The following is an 18,321-nucleotide window of genomic DNA, read 5'->3' on the forward strand; positions in this document are numbered from 1 at the left end:
AAAGGGGTCATGCAGTTCTGTTTTCAGCCAGCAGGTCTCACTGCAGAGGGGTGTGTGTGATCATTTACTTCAGAGAATAAACTAAACCAGGAAGAAAAACAAAGTAGTATGAAAACGAAGATCCCCCCCCCCCCCCCCCCCCCCAAAAAAAATTAAGTTTTAAAGTTATAGGTGAATTATAAGAAGAAGTGTGAGATATCTGACGGGCTCGATCCAATGCGAGTGAACTGTGAACTACAATTCCCAGCATGCATTGAGCAGGGTTAAGGTGACAGTGGACATGTGTGTCTCTCCGCGGTCGCTGCGTTTACGTTAGAAATGGAGAACTTCGCCCTCGCTGTTGCGCAATAATCGCGTTCCCCCCGCAGACATAGAGGCTGTGGTCCAGTCGGTGCGGATGAGCGACCTGCGGAGCCAGGAGAAGACGGAACCCGCCGGAGCCCGTAGCCCTGCGCCGCTGGACTGCTGCGGAGGACTGGACAACGTGGATTACTCCAAGGTAAACAACACCGAGCCCCTCCGGCAGCTCGCCCGGGTCTGAGTGTCCCACACGAGGATGTTAGTGTCCTCAGAGGCTGCAGGTCCAGATCTAACCGACAGATCAGCTCTCCTCCTCCACCACCGAGCTCCTCTTCCGGAACTCAGCCGGTGCAGGCTCCATGTTCTCCACAATAAAAGCAATATTTGTTGATCCTGCTAATTCAAAGCACACACATATATCACATTTATTTTGATACAATACAACGCAGCGTCACGCAAGAACAGTACATATGTGACTTTAAATTACTCTTAATGTCTTAATGAAAAAGATTAATGTATTATCGAATAAAGTGTTTCTAAAATAAAAGCACAATTAGCTAAGTCTGATAATGCAAAGCACATACCAGGATACGATACAATGCAACACTTTTATACCATATAACTTTTCTTATATAACTAAATATATTCTCTTTATTTTCTAATGACTCCTCTGATGTAACCTGCAAAGATATTCTTTAAACAGACAACACATCAACATAAAACATATGTGCCTTATGAACTACACATTTTTAAACCCATTTTATTTATGCACTTATTCTTTTGAATGCATCGACAAGGCTAAAGTTACTTGTTGATTTATCATTTATGTCTTTAAAACATGCGAGAGATGTTATATTTTCCCACAGCTCAATGTGATGTGTTCAGATGTGCAACCAAATTTCCAGAATTCAAATGAAGTCAATTAACTGTCATTTTTTACAAAGAATAGCAAATATTTGAAACGGCTGACAGTTCTTTGACTGATTGATATGAAAATTGATAAATCAATTAATTGACAAGTATTTCAGTTTCACTCATTTATTTAAAGGAAACTGAAAGCAAATCCGTTAATGTCCTGTCATTTTTTATTGACCACAAAACAAAACTAATAAACTAACAAAGCTAAATATCTCTTAGCATTTGTGGCTGATCGGTGTATATCGTGTTGTAAATGTTTTTATTCTCACATGCAGGAGGCATGAAACAATTTTGACATTGTCCATCGGTCCCTTCTCATGAACACCATATCTCACTTTGAGGGAATTTCGTCACATCTGGGACAAACGTCCACTGGATTCAAGGATGAACTGATTAGAGTTCAACAGAAGGCCAAAGGTCAATGTCAATGTGATATCACAAAACATGTGTTTTGACATAAGTCAGTTCAATTGCAACACAATTTGGCACCAATATCTAATGGGATAAAAGGAAAAAGTGATGGCATTTTGTATCCGAAAAAGGTCACAGGTCAGCTTCACTGTGACATGATAATGTTCTACACAACCCGGTCCCTTACAATTATTTAACACCGTAACTCAGGAAAGGTCCAGCTACTTATTCAAAGTGAGAGCCCTTAAACTCAAGTGGCCTCTGTTACTGAAAAAAAACTCCATCACAAAAACAACCAGAGGCAGTTCAGGTAGTGGCCTGTAACACAATTATTTAATTAGCCTTTTAGCTTTTCTGTTGTTGTACATGCTGTGTATTACCAGCTATTTACAGTACCTGTATACCTTGACTGTCCCCTGCCATCACAACAGAGATGGATGTAGGTTTTGAGCCATAAAGTTCACTGTGGTGAAGTCATCAGGGGACCTCCCTATCTCCAGAGATACACTATCATCATTTTGTGCAGTGAAGCAGTAAAAAGTACGATAAAGCTAATCACTGTCGATTATCTATCACCACCTTAAGTAGTTTTAACTAGAAGGTAATTACTACAAGTGAATGGAAGAGCTGTCTGAATTAATACATGACATTGAATTTAAGTAAAGAGTTGTTAATGCAACCATTACATATTATTTTAGCCCTGTAACTATTATATAATAGTTTTTTTGTCTGTAAAGGAAAATGTACACTAAAATTCAGAGTTGTATTTCAGCATTGCTGCGAAAAGCAATGTTTTTTTACCGTAAAACAAGCTTATTTATCAACTAATGAAGTCCTGGTCAGAGCTCTTTTATAATTAAAAGTTAAACTTATTAATCTGAAGAAAAAAAAATTGAAACTCAAGTGAAAAACTCTGGCCACATTAATGCTCACATTAAAGCACTACCACTACATATGTCAATATGTCTGTTTGATATAACATGTTAAATACAGAGTATTAGTTACTAAAGGAACAACCATCCATTTTTTACAAAACAACATATTCTGCTGTTTCCACTTGTTTCTCTATCAGACCTAACTGAAACCTAAACCCTAAAAAAAATAAAAATAATAGGGCCATCAGCTTTTTATGCAATTGACCCGATCAAACATATATTTACTTGAAAGTCTTGTAGCTGTTTTTCCCCTCTGGCTTCAACACTTTATAACACCCACTGCAAACTGAGGGCCCCTGTGTGAGAGACACTTAGTTGCACTTCATCTCTGGCGTCAGTTGGTATAAGCTTAAAACCACACAGAGAGATATAAGGGAAATCAGTATGTGCTGCTCCACCTTAGGCGACCGGTCACTGTTTTTATGCTACTGGCTGATCTGCATGTTACAAGTATATATTCTTGCGTCATTCCTGTCCTCACGCTTCTCCCCTTCATACACAATGAAAAGACTGTCTGAAAGCGTGTTGTTGTTGTTGTGTTGCAGCAGTAAATTAAATAGTTATAAGACAGTCCTGACCTGAACTCTCCAGTCTGTGGACCTGTAACCCAGAATCTGTTGCATGTGAGAGTGACCGTCTACAATCGTCTGTCTGGTGTATGGACATTTTTGAATCCTTGCTCCTCAAATGTCAAGGAGCTCTTTCCTAAAGTCGCCCATCTAAAGATGACCTCTCCTCATTTCAATCAATGCAATTTTTTGAAGTGTTTTGTCTCAACCTTTTACCCAACCTCTCAACTGAGCGCATACATTCACAAAACTTTTTTATTAGAATCAAACATAACTGATTAGTTGGCTTTTTGACTGACCGCCCCAAAACGTCCCCCCCCCCCCCAGTCAAAAACACAGTGATAAAATTGAGGCATATATTATTTATGACCAAAACCGTATAAGCATCGTAAAGAACCAGAAAATACAGATTTTCTTGCTGGGTCTCTTGAATTACAGTGTGGGATTAAATGAGGATATTTAATACCTTATCATTGAAGATGGTATTACAGGCCACACTTACAGTAATTAATAATCTGTCTTTTAATACAAAAAATGCTTGTTGGGGGATTTTTGTCATTTTCATTCTGCTCACAACGTGTCCTCATGCTGGTTTCTCTCAGATGGACTTCACGCTGATGGAAGAACTCCTTAAGTACGTTGACTTTCGGGACTCCAGCTTCTGTATCGCCATAATTGCCATCATATTCAACCCTCTCTTCTGGAATGTGGTAAGAACCCCAGTGGATAATATTGTAGATATTATAGCTTCAATAACAATTAAGTAATGCCTCACATATTGTTGATCTTCTGTTACTTTGTTTGGAGATATAAGGTTGAAGAATTTAAGAAAAAGTATAGCTAATAGGACTCTAGTTGCTTACAAACATAAATTAATTGCAGCTTAAGGGCAGTTTATACATTTTTTTCCTATGTAACAAACTTTGTTGGATGAATTTCTCTTATCTTGTGTGAGCTTGTTGATAACGCAGACTGTGACTATACAGTATTTTAAAATCCAATATAAAACCTTCTTCGATGCCGTAAACAAAAGCAGCACTCCTACTATTGTTATGGTATGAGTAAACACCAGGAACCAATCATTATGAATTGATCACCAAATATTCTTTTGAAGAAACCGTAACGTTATAAATCCTTAGCAGCTTTAACCCTGGCTTTCCAGCATAAGCACAAATTTGACGCTCTGCCGGAGGGCCAGTAAGGGATCAAGATTTTTTGGTCATGCATGCAGGAGGCAGGACGTAACATTGATTCCACTGCGGGAATCATGTGTTTTTGTTAACACTGGCTTTAGCACTCATCACCAAAAGCTCTTTAATTTCATCTCTCCAAGATGACATCTTTATCTCTGTCTTCAACATGTATGGCATCACATTCAGACATTTGCAATCTCACGTACAGCTCCTGTACTCAAGCAGGAGTACAGTGCATGTCTGAAAGCAGCTTCACTTATCCTGAAGCCCTACTCTATTGTGGGAATATAGCTTAGATCAAAATGGAACTGAGACAAGACTCTAGATTGTCTTTAACCTCCTGATGACACTTGGTCTCAGGCCAATAACTCAGATAAGGAGCCTATGAGAACCTGAGTGTTGGCAGCTGCAGTTATCTGTTCACAGAAAGGCTTACACTGATTATCGGTCTGTTTTTGTCAAATCAAGGCAAACTGCCTCGAGAGTGTCTCTGAGCCTGATAAAACTTCCCAGACAAGATGATCATGATTTCATCTGCAACATTTTGAAATGTCTATCATCATCAGTTGTTCAAGCATGATTGCAATCGATATCAAATTGGCCACACATCACAAAAATGTTGCATGTCATAGATCATTATAGTGTTTAGTTCCATTTGTGGTGACTGCAAGAGTCCCGACGTATCCTTTTCGTAAATACAGTGACCCTTACAGTCCACAATAGCAAATGTGAACATGTTCATCAGACAGACACTCATCACACCGAGGAGAAGCCAATCGGGTCGAAGGTTTAAGTGACTGTAATGTGTGTACACGGTATTAGGACAGATGGAATTTAGACATGCTTTAAGAGATCTTTTCATCTTGTCTGTTCGAGCCACAGCCTTTGCTCTTGCGAGTATTATCAGGGATGATGATTCATTTGATTTTATTGGACTTCCATCTCTTTAAGGGTAGGGGATGAGAGAGGATGTTGAAGCTGCCTTGTATCCCAGCGATTACTCAAGTTTCTGGTCAAATGTCTGTCACATGTGATGGCTAACAAATGGGATTTTGAGAAGAAATATATCAAATTAGGGTGCCAAATTGTCACTTTGTTCCCAGAAGCCTGGTCCGGGGAACATCTCTGATGACATTTAGATGAAAGGAAGTGGTAAAGTACGTCATTCAATGCCGGTCACGCTGTTGCCTTGTTTCCTGGGCATCAGTCCGCTGCACGTGCTGGGCCAGTACCGTACGCCTTTGTTTAGCATACACACTTAGAAATATTCACTCCTCTTCTCGTCTTTATTTGGTCTTCATGAGCAGCTGAGAAACCAGATTTCTCTCTTTAGCTGCAAATTGTCATATTATACATATGCTTTGCCTACCTCTGCTAAAACTATAGACAACGTGTGTCGAAGGAAAAACACAAGGCTTGCCAGTGAACTAGTTAGCCATTGGCTATTTTTCACTTTTAATGCATTAGGATTATTCATTGCCATTTGCTAAATAACGTGAATACAACTTAAATGCATTTCCTCATCCATGAACATGATTTGCATCTGACTCAAGTCAGATAGATATTCATTAAAAATGGTGAAGACAATTTTCCGATGAACCCACGCTGCCTCACGGCTTCATCAAACTAGGTATTTTTGTTAGTGATTAAGATGAGTGACCCCTAGTGGCAGAGGTCACATATTGAAGGATTAAAGAAAACTTGCATTCGATATATTTTGAGTCATTTTGAAGCTGTTAAAAAATAATATATATGAACACAAACTGATGTATTATCATCAGTGAACTTTACTCCAACAGTTGCTCTTTTACATAACCATGATTTATTGTAGTTAAAGAATTCAGCAGGGGAAGTGTTGTGGGTATTTCTTCCCCTTTTTATTAGTTTAGACCAAACTATGTATTAGTCAGTAAGAAAGATATGAAAGAAAGTGCATTCATTTAAACGTTTTCATCCACACATCATCCAGGCATAGCTTTTTGGATGAGGTCGCATCTTGCATTTCTACATCACTGATTAATATCTGGAGCTGCCAAATCGCTTTCCACCTACACTCTCATCCCTTCCCCGATCTAATCCAAGACTGGTGGGTGAAACGGGGAGCTTTTTTTTCTTGATAAGTTGCAGGTTGCACTGTGAGGGGCATGCTGACCTGCTGGTACAAATTGAACCGACTAATAGTTTGAGGTTAATCAAGTTAATATTGACCGCAAACTGTAGATACATTAGGGTTCAAGATGATGCCATGTAACTGGACCTACACATATCAGAGATAGCTGTCTATGCTCAACATTGGATACATATAGGAAATGGGAACAGAGTCTTCAGTCTGTATTTTTTCCATATTTGTGCACAACATTTGAAATTGTACAAATATTGACGAAACAGATGAAAGGCAGCAGTACCACCTGAAATCATGGGGGGGTGGGGGGGGGGGGGCAGTGTAGCCAATAGTTTGAGTCAGATGACCATAGGACTCAACAATGCAGAATAAATTAAACTTTAGGAGAACTCATCTTCAACAAGTTTATGTTCATAGGGGGATGCAAGATGAAAAAGATCTACCTCCATTTTAGTCAGGTTCTGTGGCCTCATTTACATGTCAGGCAACCTCACATCATGTCCTGACCTCAACGCTGGGAAGGATGACCTTCTAATATGATGAGTCAGCAAAAAAGGCAGCAGGTATGAAGTAATTCTGTGAATGTCTGAATGTTTTCTGGGGAGACTGGCTTTTGATGAAGATTGTGTATACCTCATCCAGAGGTAAGAGTGTATAGCTGCAGTTCCTGTAACCTGTCATGAAAAGGAAAAAATACATCTCAGTTGGCTTTTGAACAAATCTCCAAGACTGCACAATGTGGTTGTCACTGTGGTTTTACTTTGATAGCCAGTTGAACATAGAAAGGCTCAGACTTCAGTGACTGGGTCATGAGAAAGTCTCTCTCATTTTAATGCCTAACTCACTGTGTGTGCTTATACACTCAAGTATCAGGGGAAAGACTCCTCACCTGCAGTTGTACTGAACACATCAGTGTCTAACAGAGACAGAGCAAGGCCTGTTCCTTGAAATCTTGTGTGTGTGTGTGCGAGTGTAAACACAGATCAGAATTTACCAGCCTCCAGCTACCTCTTCATACCGTTTTCTTTTTTTCATAACTGACATGAGCATGACATACACACACACACACACACACACACACACTTACTCTCATAAGAATGACGCAAAAATATCCTGGACACAGGTTGCGCTTTTGATTTCATTTAGAGCCAGAGTCTGCAACCATTCAGTAGTCATTCTCAGCTGTCAATCATGAAGTTTCACCACAGATTTATTGCATGAAATAACAAATTAAAACCAAGCTTACAGTGTGATGAGCACTACCCACAACGACTGAGACCATTTTCGACTTTTTAGTTTTAGTCCATGTCCCATCCACTAACATGGAGAAGGCAAGGTTTATGACCTTACTGTGTGTGTTTGTGCGCCCACACAGTGACTCATCTACAGTGCCTGAAAACGTCTGGAGAGTGCAGCTGCTCTTTGTCAGTCGCGGCAGCAAAGCACTCTCTTAAGACCCACATCCAGACACTTTCAGACACCAGTTACACCTCCATACTGATTCTACTTATGTCGAGGTGGCAATGGGTTCAGATTATGTCATTTCCTCCCACTGAGGAGGGCGGCCATTAAAGTTGTATTGATGCTGCGAACTGATTTTCTGTCTTCTGTATGTCTGTGAATGTTTGTACTAGGACATGTATATTGGTGAGGAGCATTTGAGCCTAGACTTAATGGAGTAAGGATATTTAAGGAAAGTGAAGAGCTTCGTCAGGACGTGTTGCGGCGTATCAGAAGTTGCGTCTGTTTACTTCCATTGTGAGAACACTGCACAAGACACAATAATCGATTGTCTTACGCGATGACCCTTGATCATTTACAAACCCACTTAGTGCCATACTTCTTCTGGCTGGAAAGTATAAGGTAAAGCACTGCATAGATGTGGAATATATGTGTTTGTTATTAGGATTTGATCTCAAAACATTTCAGGTGGATATTTTCACATTAAAGAAAGTATCTGTTAACAATATTACATTGGACCCTACTTTCTGTTTTCTTTAAAATATTTTATATAATTTGCCTGACGGCCCTAACTTTATTGAACTGTAGCAAATCTTTAGGAGCACTGCAACTAAATCAGATAGTGACTTATCTGAAAAACATGCAACTTTTTTCAGCTCTGAATTGTGTCATCTCAGGTCCAAACACCTGTTGTCAACATGTCCCTCTGCCCCAGTCATGTGCGCTGACATCAATATTCTCTTCAACTTAGGTTGTCTGTATTTTGGCAATTGAACGCTGAGCCACAGAGACTATAATTAAGTCTAAGAATCAACCTGACACTGTGAGAGCGCAGTGACTAAGGAACAGATATTGAAAAGTGTGTCCGTTCTTCTGTTGTGGAAAATTGCTCCCTCCACAGACCCCAGCGCCCACGGGAATTGTGGCAGCATTTTGCTGCATCTTGTGAAACCATAACAAACAAAAACAAAGAATGGAATAATTTTGGGCGCAAGCAACAGCTCAGCACAAACAACATGCTGTAATTCCAAAATATTTGTCAATGTGTTGGAGCGTGTGAAAAAAGTCTGACAACTATTCATAGCACAGTTGCACACACTGTTTGGAAGCCAGATGAGATGTACTTGTACTTGTTATACTGCGACACACTTTTTTTCATGTTTGTTGTGCTTATTAAACTATAAACTATAAAGGTGGCAACGCAATAAAAAACTTACGATTTGTATAATTTTTATATATAATACATATAGCTTTGCATTTTGAGTTTCCTCCAGGCGTTCAATGTTTAAATAAAGTTGCAGTGAAGTACAATATGAACAATAGGGAATGAAAAAGAGCCTCTATCTTCAGTTGCATGTGCACCCGTGCCACTGCCACAGACTGAATCAACTCTGTGGGGAGTGCTGCCCTATCACATAACACGTAACACATTAGGTCACTATCTGCTCATGCAAAGGTTTCAATATGTATTCTTCACAGTTTCCATCCCAGTGCACCTCCTCTTCCCCGCTCCCTCATATCCTTTCTCGCTTCTGCACTATTTCCCCCTCTATGCCTCCTGCTGTTTCCCCCTTTGAGTCCGTCCCGCTGATCTCGCCAACGGTGTCACAGTGAGGGCTGGTGGATCACACAGAAGTAATTTTCTCTTTCTCTGTGACCAGCTCTTCATCTCCCCTCCTACCAATCCCCATTGATACCCAAGTCTTTTTTGCATCCACTCAGATTCATGTCCTGGGGCCACAGAGCAGGCGTACGGCCAATCATAGCAATTAAACATGTGAGGCAGAGCAAAGCGACAGAAAAATGTAAAGACACAATGATGTACGGCAGTTTGTTTGATCTTCTTGTTGAAAAAATACACCGTGTAGTTCCTCTACTTTCAGGATTTTGACTTCAAAGGTTAATTTATGCTGCCTTAATGTACGAAAATAAATCGGTCCAAACCTTGAAACATTTGCATGTTTGTTAAGCAATACCTCCACTAGAGGGCCGCACGGAGTTCACCAACTTACAAAATCCCAACTCAAAACGTTTCACTATTGTTGAAATGTGTTCCTTGTGTCATAAATGGTCACTCTTGAACTATTGGCTGAACTGCCCCCTCCCAAGATTGCCGATGGTGCTGCTGCTCTTTCTTTCATCTGCATATGTAAGCCTTCAGAAGATGTGCACGAATACGAACAAATCAGAGGATGGTCAGAAGGCATGTCTTAATGTTGTGAATATGAAACCTCTCCACATTTGTGGTAGCCATAGTGGTTGCCAACAAAATTGCTTCAGTGGAGCTCCCTTTGGGTGCTTCTCTGTCAGTCATGTCATTAACCCCACCCCATCTTGGATAAATGATTATAATTGGCCCTACAGGTTCCAAGATGGATGAAAATGTAATAAGCGGTACAGTGAGATCATTTAATGTGGCTGAACCCTGATAAGGAACATCTCACTGCCCTACCTCTTATTCCTCCAGACACTTAAGAGAAACCCTCCCACCCTCGCATGGAGCCCAGGATGTATGGGCTGTTTATTCACATCATGTGCTCAATCAGATAATGCCCCAGTTTGCCGCCAGCCACCCACAGATTTATTTAGTGGTGACTGTGAGGTTAGCTCGCACAATGGATAAGGATGACAATTGAACTCTATATGCACACTTTAATATTGGTTTATTCATCTGGTCTATTTAAGTCATGTCATCACCGTAATATTGAACAATGTTATCCCTTATCGCAGATTTCCCTCCGCTCGTGCAGCCTGAAACTGGGCCTTTAAACTGGGTCTGTAACTTTTAGTTACATCATTCTGGGGTCATGAATCCAATTTTTTTTTTACATCTATTTCTGACTCACTTTAATTATAGATTCCCAGTCAGAGTCTATTCTGCATGAGAGCATTGTGATATATAAATCAGCATTTTAATGTCGCTTTTAGAAGAGAGTCTATAGTCATATCTATCAACATAAAATATAAGCCAGTTATAAAAGCCTCTGTTGGTGTGCAGGGGGTCGTGTTGAGAAGCTGAGCTCCTCCGCTTATACGCTTATTTTGCCAAATGTTTGTAAAGACTTAAGATCAAAGTCGATTTAAAACTAAACACATATTTTCTGGAAGTGAACTAGTGCAAAGGGATATAAAACTTTCAAAAGGATGTAGGTCTATAATTTATTTGTTTTAATAATTTACAATCCTATTTGAAAAGACAGGCTCAAGTTTATATGACACTCAAAAATTACGTTTTTTTTTAATTAAAATTGTTTTGCTGCGTCGTCTTTTTAACATTTTAATTTCTTATCATTTTTATTCACACTTTATTCAATGATGGGATTAAACAATGAATAATTCCAAACTCAACATGATAAGGAGGAAAACTGCAGATGGATCGATGTTCTGTGTTTCTGCATCTTACCCAGTAAAGTTTTTCTTTTCTGAAAAGAATCGTGAACAAACTTTGAAGTAATATATTATATTCATGCCAAAGTGAAATTTCATTTTACATTGTCAGCTCAGTCTGCTTACGTCCTCTCTTTTTGATTAAGAGTAAACTCAATGCGGTGAGCGAAGAGGAGAGGCTAATGCCACACATATTTGAAAAGCTTTTTTTCATTTGCATCTTTCATCATTCGAAACCCTTGTGAGCCAGTTACCTGGGCGACAGGAGCAGTATTCCTGTCTTCCGTGATTGGTGGCAACACTAACAGATGTGGCTCAGAAGATGAAAGCCGTGCCTCATGCACATGCGAATCTGATGCCTCATTCATTGTCAACCTTCTTCCTTTCTCGATAGCAACAGGTTGCCCCGTCCCAGACTCAGCAGATATGTCAAAGTCAGATCTGGTCGTAAGGGAGATGTTTCTGTCTGATGCAGTGGGAGGCTGCTGGAGATACAAGTCAAGCTGACACGAAGGCGCTCAAGAAAAGTGGTTAACCTGTTCCTTCCTCCTTTATCTCTCGCCTCAGGCTGACGTCTCAGCTGAAACCAATGGGACGTGGCGCCAGGCTTTAGATAACAGTATGTGGGAGCTATCTGTATAACTGCAGCTGGAAGACTGCAGCGCAAAACACATTTTGCTGTGGCTTGAATAAACTGTTGTTAAAAGTGCATTCTCTTTTGAAACCAGCGAAAAGGAATTGACTTGCAAAAAATGCAGAGCTTTGCTTCCTTTAGGCTGTGATTCCCAACCAGAGGGCACCATGGGTCAATGGAAGAGTACTCCACTGATTGCCCTATGATAACAATGCCAAACTCGCAATGGACAGATTGAAAAAATGAAAATGTTTTATTCCAGTCCCTTCTTCCTAAATGTTCAGTGTGTAAGATTCAGGTGAAAGGGATCTATTTACAGAAATTTTATATAAAATAATCCTAGTGATGTTTTTATATGTGTATGTTTCATCTAAATTATACAAATTGTTGTTTTATTTACCCTAGAATGGGCCCTTTTTATTGTAATACTTTATATTTACATCGGGGGGGGGGGGGGGCGCCATGTTTCTTGTAGTAGCCTAGACTGGACAAACTAAACAGACTTTGAGTTTTTATGACAACCGAGGGTCGACACAGGTTCTTGTTCATATTTGGAAGGGGAGGATGAGGTCAGGGGTGTTCAGTTGCAACACGCAACTTCACCACTTTATCTGACTACATTCTACACACTGCAACTTTAAGTCCCTTACCCAACAGTCAAAATATCCCCCAACCACTGGACTTTCGCCTGCAACAGGAATGGATATTCATTCTGCCGTAGACACAGGTTTTTATCGCCTCCGGCTCTGATCGTCAGTGATGGAAACATGACACCCTGGTGAATGTGCTAATTTCTTCTTCCCTATTTTGGCAGTCTAGAAGCCGCTGCTGCTCTTGTTATTTGCAACTCTATGACGTTGAACTTCCGTGCATTTTTCACGTAAATAGCCTCAGACATGCGTGTGCTTATTGCTTTTCTTACATCTTGGAAACAATGTGCAATATGTCTGGCAAGAGGCAACACTGACAAGAGAGCAAGGTGAGACGGCTTTCCAGTTTCTGGCACCTTCGTGACATCGATCATGACTCACCGGGCACAGAAACCCCCCCAACAGGAAGCCAAACTCCTCTACTGGCAATGTGAAAGGAGTCGTTTTACCTGCCCATTCCTAACACTAATGTGGTTGAACAAGAGGTATTGCTTATCCAAATCTGGTGCCAGGTCAGCCCAAATGCAGATTGATCAAAGATCTGTGGGGGAATATCCAGTAAGTACATTTTCGAGGTGATAGGCTCAACCAGAGATGGAAGTCTTGGTTAACTTATTTATTGTAGTAGAACTCCCCAAGAAAAGTATTAACACTGACAAGTAATATGTCATCAACAGCTTGTTATGGGGTAAATTACATTCAGTTAAAAATAATAAAATGTATAAAGGGGATTTGGGGATACATCAGACAATAAAATGGTGGCTACATTTGCTTTGCAGAGTGTTAAAGTATTCATAGGTTACCTGAACTGACACCCAAAGATCTGGCCGCTCAATTCAATCGTAACCCAATCATTCTCTGTCTGCTTTTGAGCCCTGATCACAGCTGAGGCTGAGGCCAAACGTCTGCAATCACATAAATAGGACGGTAAAGCAGCATGTATGACTTGGGATGTGATATTGACACAAAAGTGTGCCTCGCAATTTGTGCACCCTCTCTTAGGGGCCTTATCTGGTGGCTGGGTCCCGAGAGAGATCATGTTCGAATGAGTCATCAGCAGTTAGACGGCCAAAAGGAGGGACGTGTTGGAGAGAGAAAAGGGAAAGGGATGGGTGTTTCTTTTCTTCAGGAGGCCTGAGGCAGCTGAGGTTAGGGGAGGTGAAAACCCCACCAAAGCAAAAGAGACTAATACAAACCCAAGAGAAAGTGCAATGTGATGTCAGCGTGGGCGGCAGCAAACCACTGATTGATTACTTACTTTGAATAAATGCAAGCAAACTGAGCAGATGAGAAACGACAGACTTCAGTCAGATAGTCCAAGTGCTTCCAATGACAGAGCAGAGGTTTCAGCTGGGCAGAGATGAAAAATTGTGTGTGACAATTATAGTTATAACCATTAGCAGTATTATCGCAGCATTGTTCAAATGTGCTGTAAATGTCAGAAAATTTCACCAAATTTTATATTGACATAATACCGATCATAAATTAAAATGATTGAAAATTCCTTATTTATAGAAGATGAGACAAGTTGTTAGGTTAAAGGTTCAGTGTGTAGAATTATAATCTAGTGGTGAATATGCATGTTGCAGCTGAATACCCCTTACAAGCATGAGAGAGAACCTGTGGCAGCCTTCAGTTGTCTATTAACAGCCTTCAGTTTTGTCGGGACAAAATTCAAGTTTGTTTAACGAACAGATTTTGTCAACAGTAGATGTTAGCATTTGTTATGGCGAGAGATAACTAACAGTTCTCCTGCCTGCAGCTACTTCCACCATGTTTCTACAACACAAAGCAAAGGCTTTGCTTGCTTTGCCTGCATCTTGAAGACTTGCTGACTTTGCCTGATACTGGACAGTCTCAAGCAAATCATTACGATGATTACGGTATTAAAGACTAAATGGTACAAGTAACCTTTGGTAATTTTACCTCTGTATACCATGAATTGGTCCATGAAAAAATTGCTGGGTACTTTATTATGTCAAGTCATGTTTTCAGAAGAAAATATTGAAAACCATTATTCACAAATCTTTTGTGTGGTTTACACAGCAGCATCCACCCGATCACAAGATGTTGTGAAAACAGCTGTGAGCTGATACTGATCTTCTGTTTTCTCTATAAAACATTTATATAATAATAGCTTTTTGGGCTAAAACCCACAAGAAGCCTGATTTTTCTACACAATAACTTACAATTAGGCAGGTTGACTTATAAAAACATGCATTAAACTAATAATGATATGTATAAATGATGGGATTAGAATGTGCCAAAGGGACCAGATTGGAATTTTTTTGGCTAAAGTTTTCAATCTCACAGCTCATATTTCTTTTTATTTTGTTATTATATATTAACTTTTTAGTTAAAGTTGAAGAACTGAATTCCAGGGCAAAAGACAACTACTCTTTGATATTGAATATTCATGCACAGTTATGTATATTTTGCACGAGGGATCTTCACTTTAAATGCTGTCATGACAGCCCCTTGCAGAGATTATTTTTATGGTCTGACGCACAAGTGTTGCACAAATGGGAACAAGCCTTTTTTTTTTTTTTTTTTTTTTAACACAGACTGAACGGCAGTTAAATTTAGGATGATTATTAGCAAGGCGGCATCAGCTGAAGACTGTGCATTAAAGTGTCAGAGTTTGTATGCTGCTGCTGTGCGTGTGTGTGCTTGTATTCTTTTCAAGAAACAGTTTTACTTTTAGATTTCTACAGTGACGACATTTTATGTTCCGAAGTGACTTCTCTTCCTTCGATGTCCAAGGGGTAGTATGTACTAAGTGGATGAGTTCACTTTAATAATTTCCTAAACTCTTGTGCAGCAGTAGCATTACGTCAGTCCTGTATAAGTGAACATTCTCCCTGCTCCTCATTGGGTGTCAAGCTTTCTTATTCAGTGCTGAAGGCTCTTTACAGTGACAGCTAAAGAGTCACCACTAAAAAGCCACAGTCATTTTTTAAACAATGTGTCTTTGATTACACAAAGATGTAAATGAAAGCAGGCCATTCATTTCCTGCCTAAGGCTCTTAAGTTTGTCGAGGGACTAAACGACTGCTCCATGGCAGATTTTGTCAGCGGTAGCTAATCTACCACAAACCCTGCCTCTTAGTTGACAAGTACATTTTTTAATTGTGTTATGTTTGTAGGTGACTTGTGTCGAAATCAAACACTGTGTGTAAAGAATGATGTCACAACTGCTCCCTAAAAGTGAGGCCAGAGCGTCTCGATCGCCACCTGGTGGCTGGCTGTAGTATTGGTCACATATTACGCCTCCTCCACATCAAAGATGGTTTCTGTCATTTAGGTACTTCTCATCACACTGATACATACTCAAATGGTGATTTTAATCATAAGTGTGGTTTTACTTAGTTCTTTGATGCTATGAGAACAGGGTGAAACCTCATGAATGACAGCTGAAACTGATTGGTCAAGGAAGTGTATCAGCAGGACCTTGCTTCCGTGGCTCAATCCCCCAAATGCTAATACACAGACTCTGGTTTCAAATCTGAAAATGGAAACGTTCATATCTGAGATATTTTGGCTTCAAAATATCCGTTGTTAGTGGGCTAGTTAGCCAGGCTTGCTTACATTTTCAGCTTACTTTTGAGCAGATGGACTACTCAGTTAATCCCTTATACATATAAAAGACCCAAGCACACTACTTTAGCATGTAGGGCAATCCAAAGCTTGACAGTTTGCCTTGTCACAGCTGCAGATTTGACCATCACTGTTCAGATTAGGTTTTTAATTAGTTGCGCTTCTGCTTTGGTTTCAGATATTTTGGTCTATGGCTACCCAGTGCATCTGCAATCAAAGAATACAGCTTTTTCTCAGTAGCTGCACAGACGTAATATCTCCCCACCCACTCTGCCCTCACAAGCAGAGGTCAGGCTCACCTGAACAAATAGCTGCCACCCAGTACATGCATTATCAACCTGCATGCATGTGGCGATGAAGCCGATAGAGCAAACATCATCTAATCCTTTCCCTGCATATGGAGTGGGTGTCTGTCATCCGGTCAGTGCTGCCTAGTGACCTACATCTTTGGAAACAAAATTACTCTTCAGCTCTTCCTTTTCGCGTCATCTGCTGCAGTGGTCCTTTGTCTCACACAGCTAAAGTAGTCTCTAAGACGGCTGAGAGCAAGATAAATCCAATAATAGACTGCAGGAAAATATCTGGTATTTTGAGTCAGTCGGCTTCAGCCAATGTCCAAATTCACAAGGGAGAAGAATAAAATACCTCTTCAGGGTTTAGATCTGTGATAAGTTCTGAATAATTATCATTGTAGATTCAAAAAGTAGAATGCGGATCTACTTGAAAAAATTGAAACAATTCACAGAATTTATTAATAATACTATTTAATATTTTATTTTCAATAACTTCAAGTTATTTGTTCATCATCTGTTATTATAAATTGCTGTTTTATCTGATGCAAAAAAAACAAACATAATATAAACATGATTACATGGCTGATATCTGAATACATATTAAGGATTGTTAAGATATTCTTTTAAGATCTATCCTTTGTCCGTTAAAAGAAAAAACAGGTTGTTTGATCCATAGAAAAAACACTAATCACGATCATGTGAGTCTTGTTTAGCTGAAGCAAACAAAATCACTTAATGTGGGTTGTCCTCAAATGACTGTGATACTGGAGATAACAGAAAGTAACAAAGCAGATCTGAGTCATGAATCAAAGTATTGTACATATGTATTTCGCTCAGCCAGGTTAGAGATATTCATGACTTGAGTGAGCGACTAATGTTTTAGTTCATTGCTTTTAATGCTTTTATTCCCTGGACCCAATTACACTGATTGGTAGGGTGATGTGACCTTAGATGTCCCCACACAGTGTAGGCTGAGATTTGTTAGCATGTGGATATGCATGTGTGCTCATTTGTGTTACCTCTTTTGTCAGGACCATTAGACCTCATAGAGACCAAAGTTCAGTCCTAATGAGGCAGAACCTCATTTCCGAAGTCCTGGTAATAAGACCAGTTATAAGGTTGGAGATACGATGAGAATTGTGGTTAGGTTCAGTCAAGGTTTGGCATGAATTGGTCGTGAAGGTTATGCATAAGAATTTGCATAAGAATTTGGTTCGGCTGTCCACAACAAGCTCAATTCTGGATGAGTCGTTTAGGTTTCAAGGCTTTCATAGCTTACACAATAAAATAAAAAAAAGCCTGTTCTTCCTTCCACTCTGTGCTTGTTTCTGCTGTATCACAGACTGATAAATACTGTAGACTTTTTCATAAAGGCTGATGATCAGTGTCACGACACCAAGGTCACTGTGTGAATGAAATGTTTCTGTACCTGCAGGGCAACGAAAGTATTCACGGAACTGTGTCCACGACAAACAAGCCACAGTCCGAGGGCATCAGAACTCGCGGCTGTAGTTGGGTACATTTCCACCTTTGAATTATCCAGCACTGTTCTGCTTTATTTTGTTTTGATTTGAATCAGTTCATTTTAATGCCCAGAGTCAAAGTTATATAAGGAGATACATTTAGATCCATAGCCTTCACATTTGAATGTATTCATTTGGCAGTTTTGCAGTCTGTAAACATTTCAGCTAAATCGTTGTTGGTGACATAATCAGGGTCATATAATAGATTTGACCTCCTGCCTTTGCCTGAAGGTGGAACGATGCAGCCTTAACAGCAGAGGTGTAAAGTAACGAATTACATTTACTCACGTTACTGTAATTGAGTATTTTTTTTTGTACTTTGACATCA

At 39.8% G+C, this 18,321-nt stretch overlaps 1 protein-coding gene across 1 annotated transcript in view; it reads left to right on the forward strand.

Annotated features, from left to right (window-relative positions):
* The first annotated feature begins 257 nt into the window (after positions 1 to 257).
* pemt (phosphatidylethanolamine N-methyltransferase) overlaps positions 258 to 18,321 on the forward strand; it is a 51,850-nt gene continuing 33,786 nt past the window's right edge. Inside the window, exons 1-2 of the mRNA XM_053413918.1 lie at positions 258 to 499; positions 3,736 to 3,843. Coding sequence (XP_053269893.1) covers positions 398 to 499; positions 3,736 to 3,843 — 210 coding nt within the window. The 5' untranslated portion in view covers positions 258 to 397. The remainder of the gene's footprint in view (positions 500 to 3,735; positions 3,844 to 18,321) is intronic.

This window comes from Pleuronectes platessa, chromosome 21, assembly GCF_947347685.1.
Source record: "Pleuronectes platessa chromosome 21, fPlePla1.1, whole genome shotgun sequence".
Lineage (NCBI taxonomy): Eukaryota > Metazoa > Chordata > Actinopteri > Pleuronectiformes > Pleuronectidae > Pleuronectes > Pleuronectes platessa.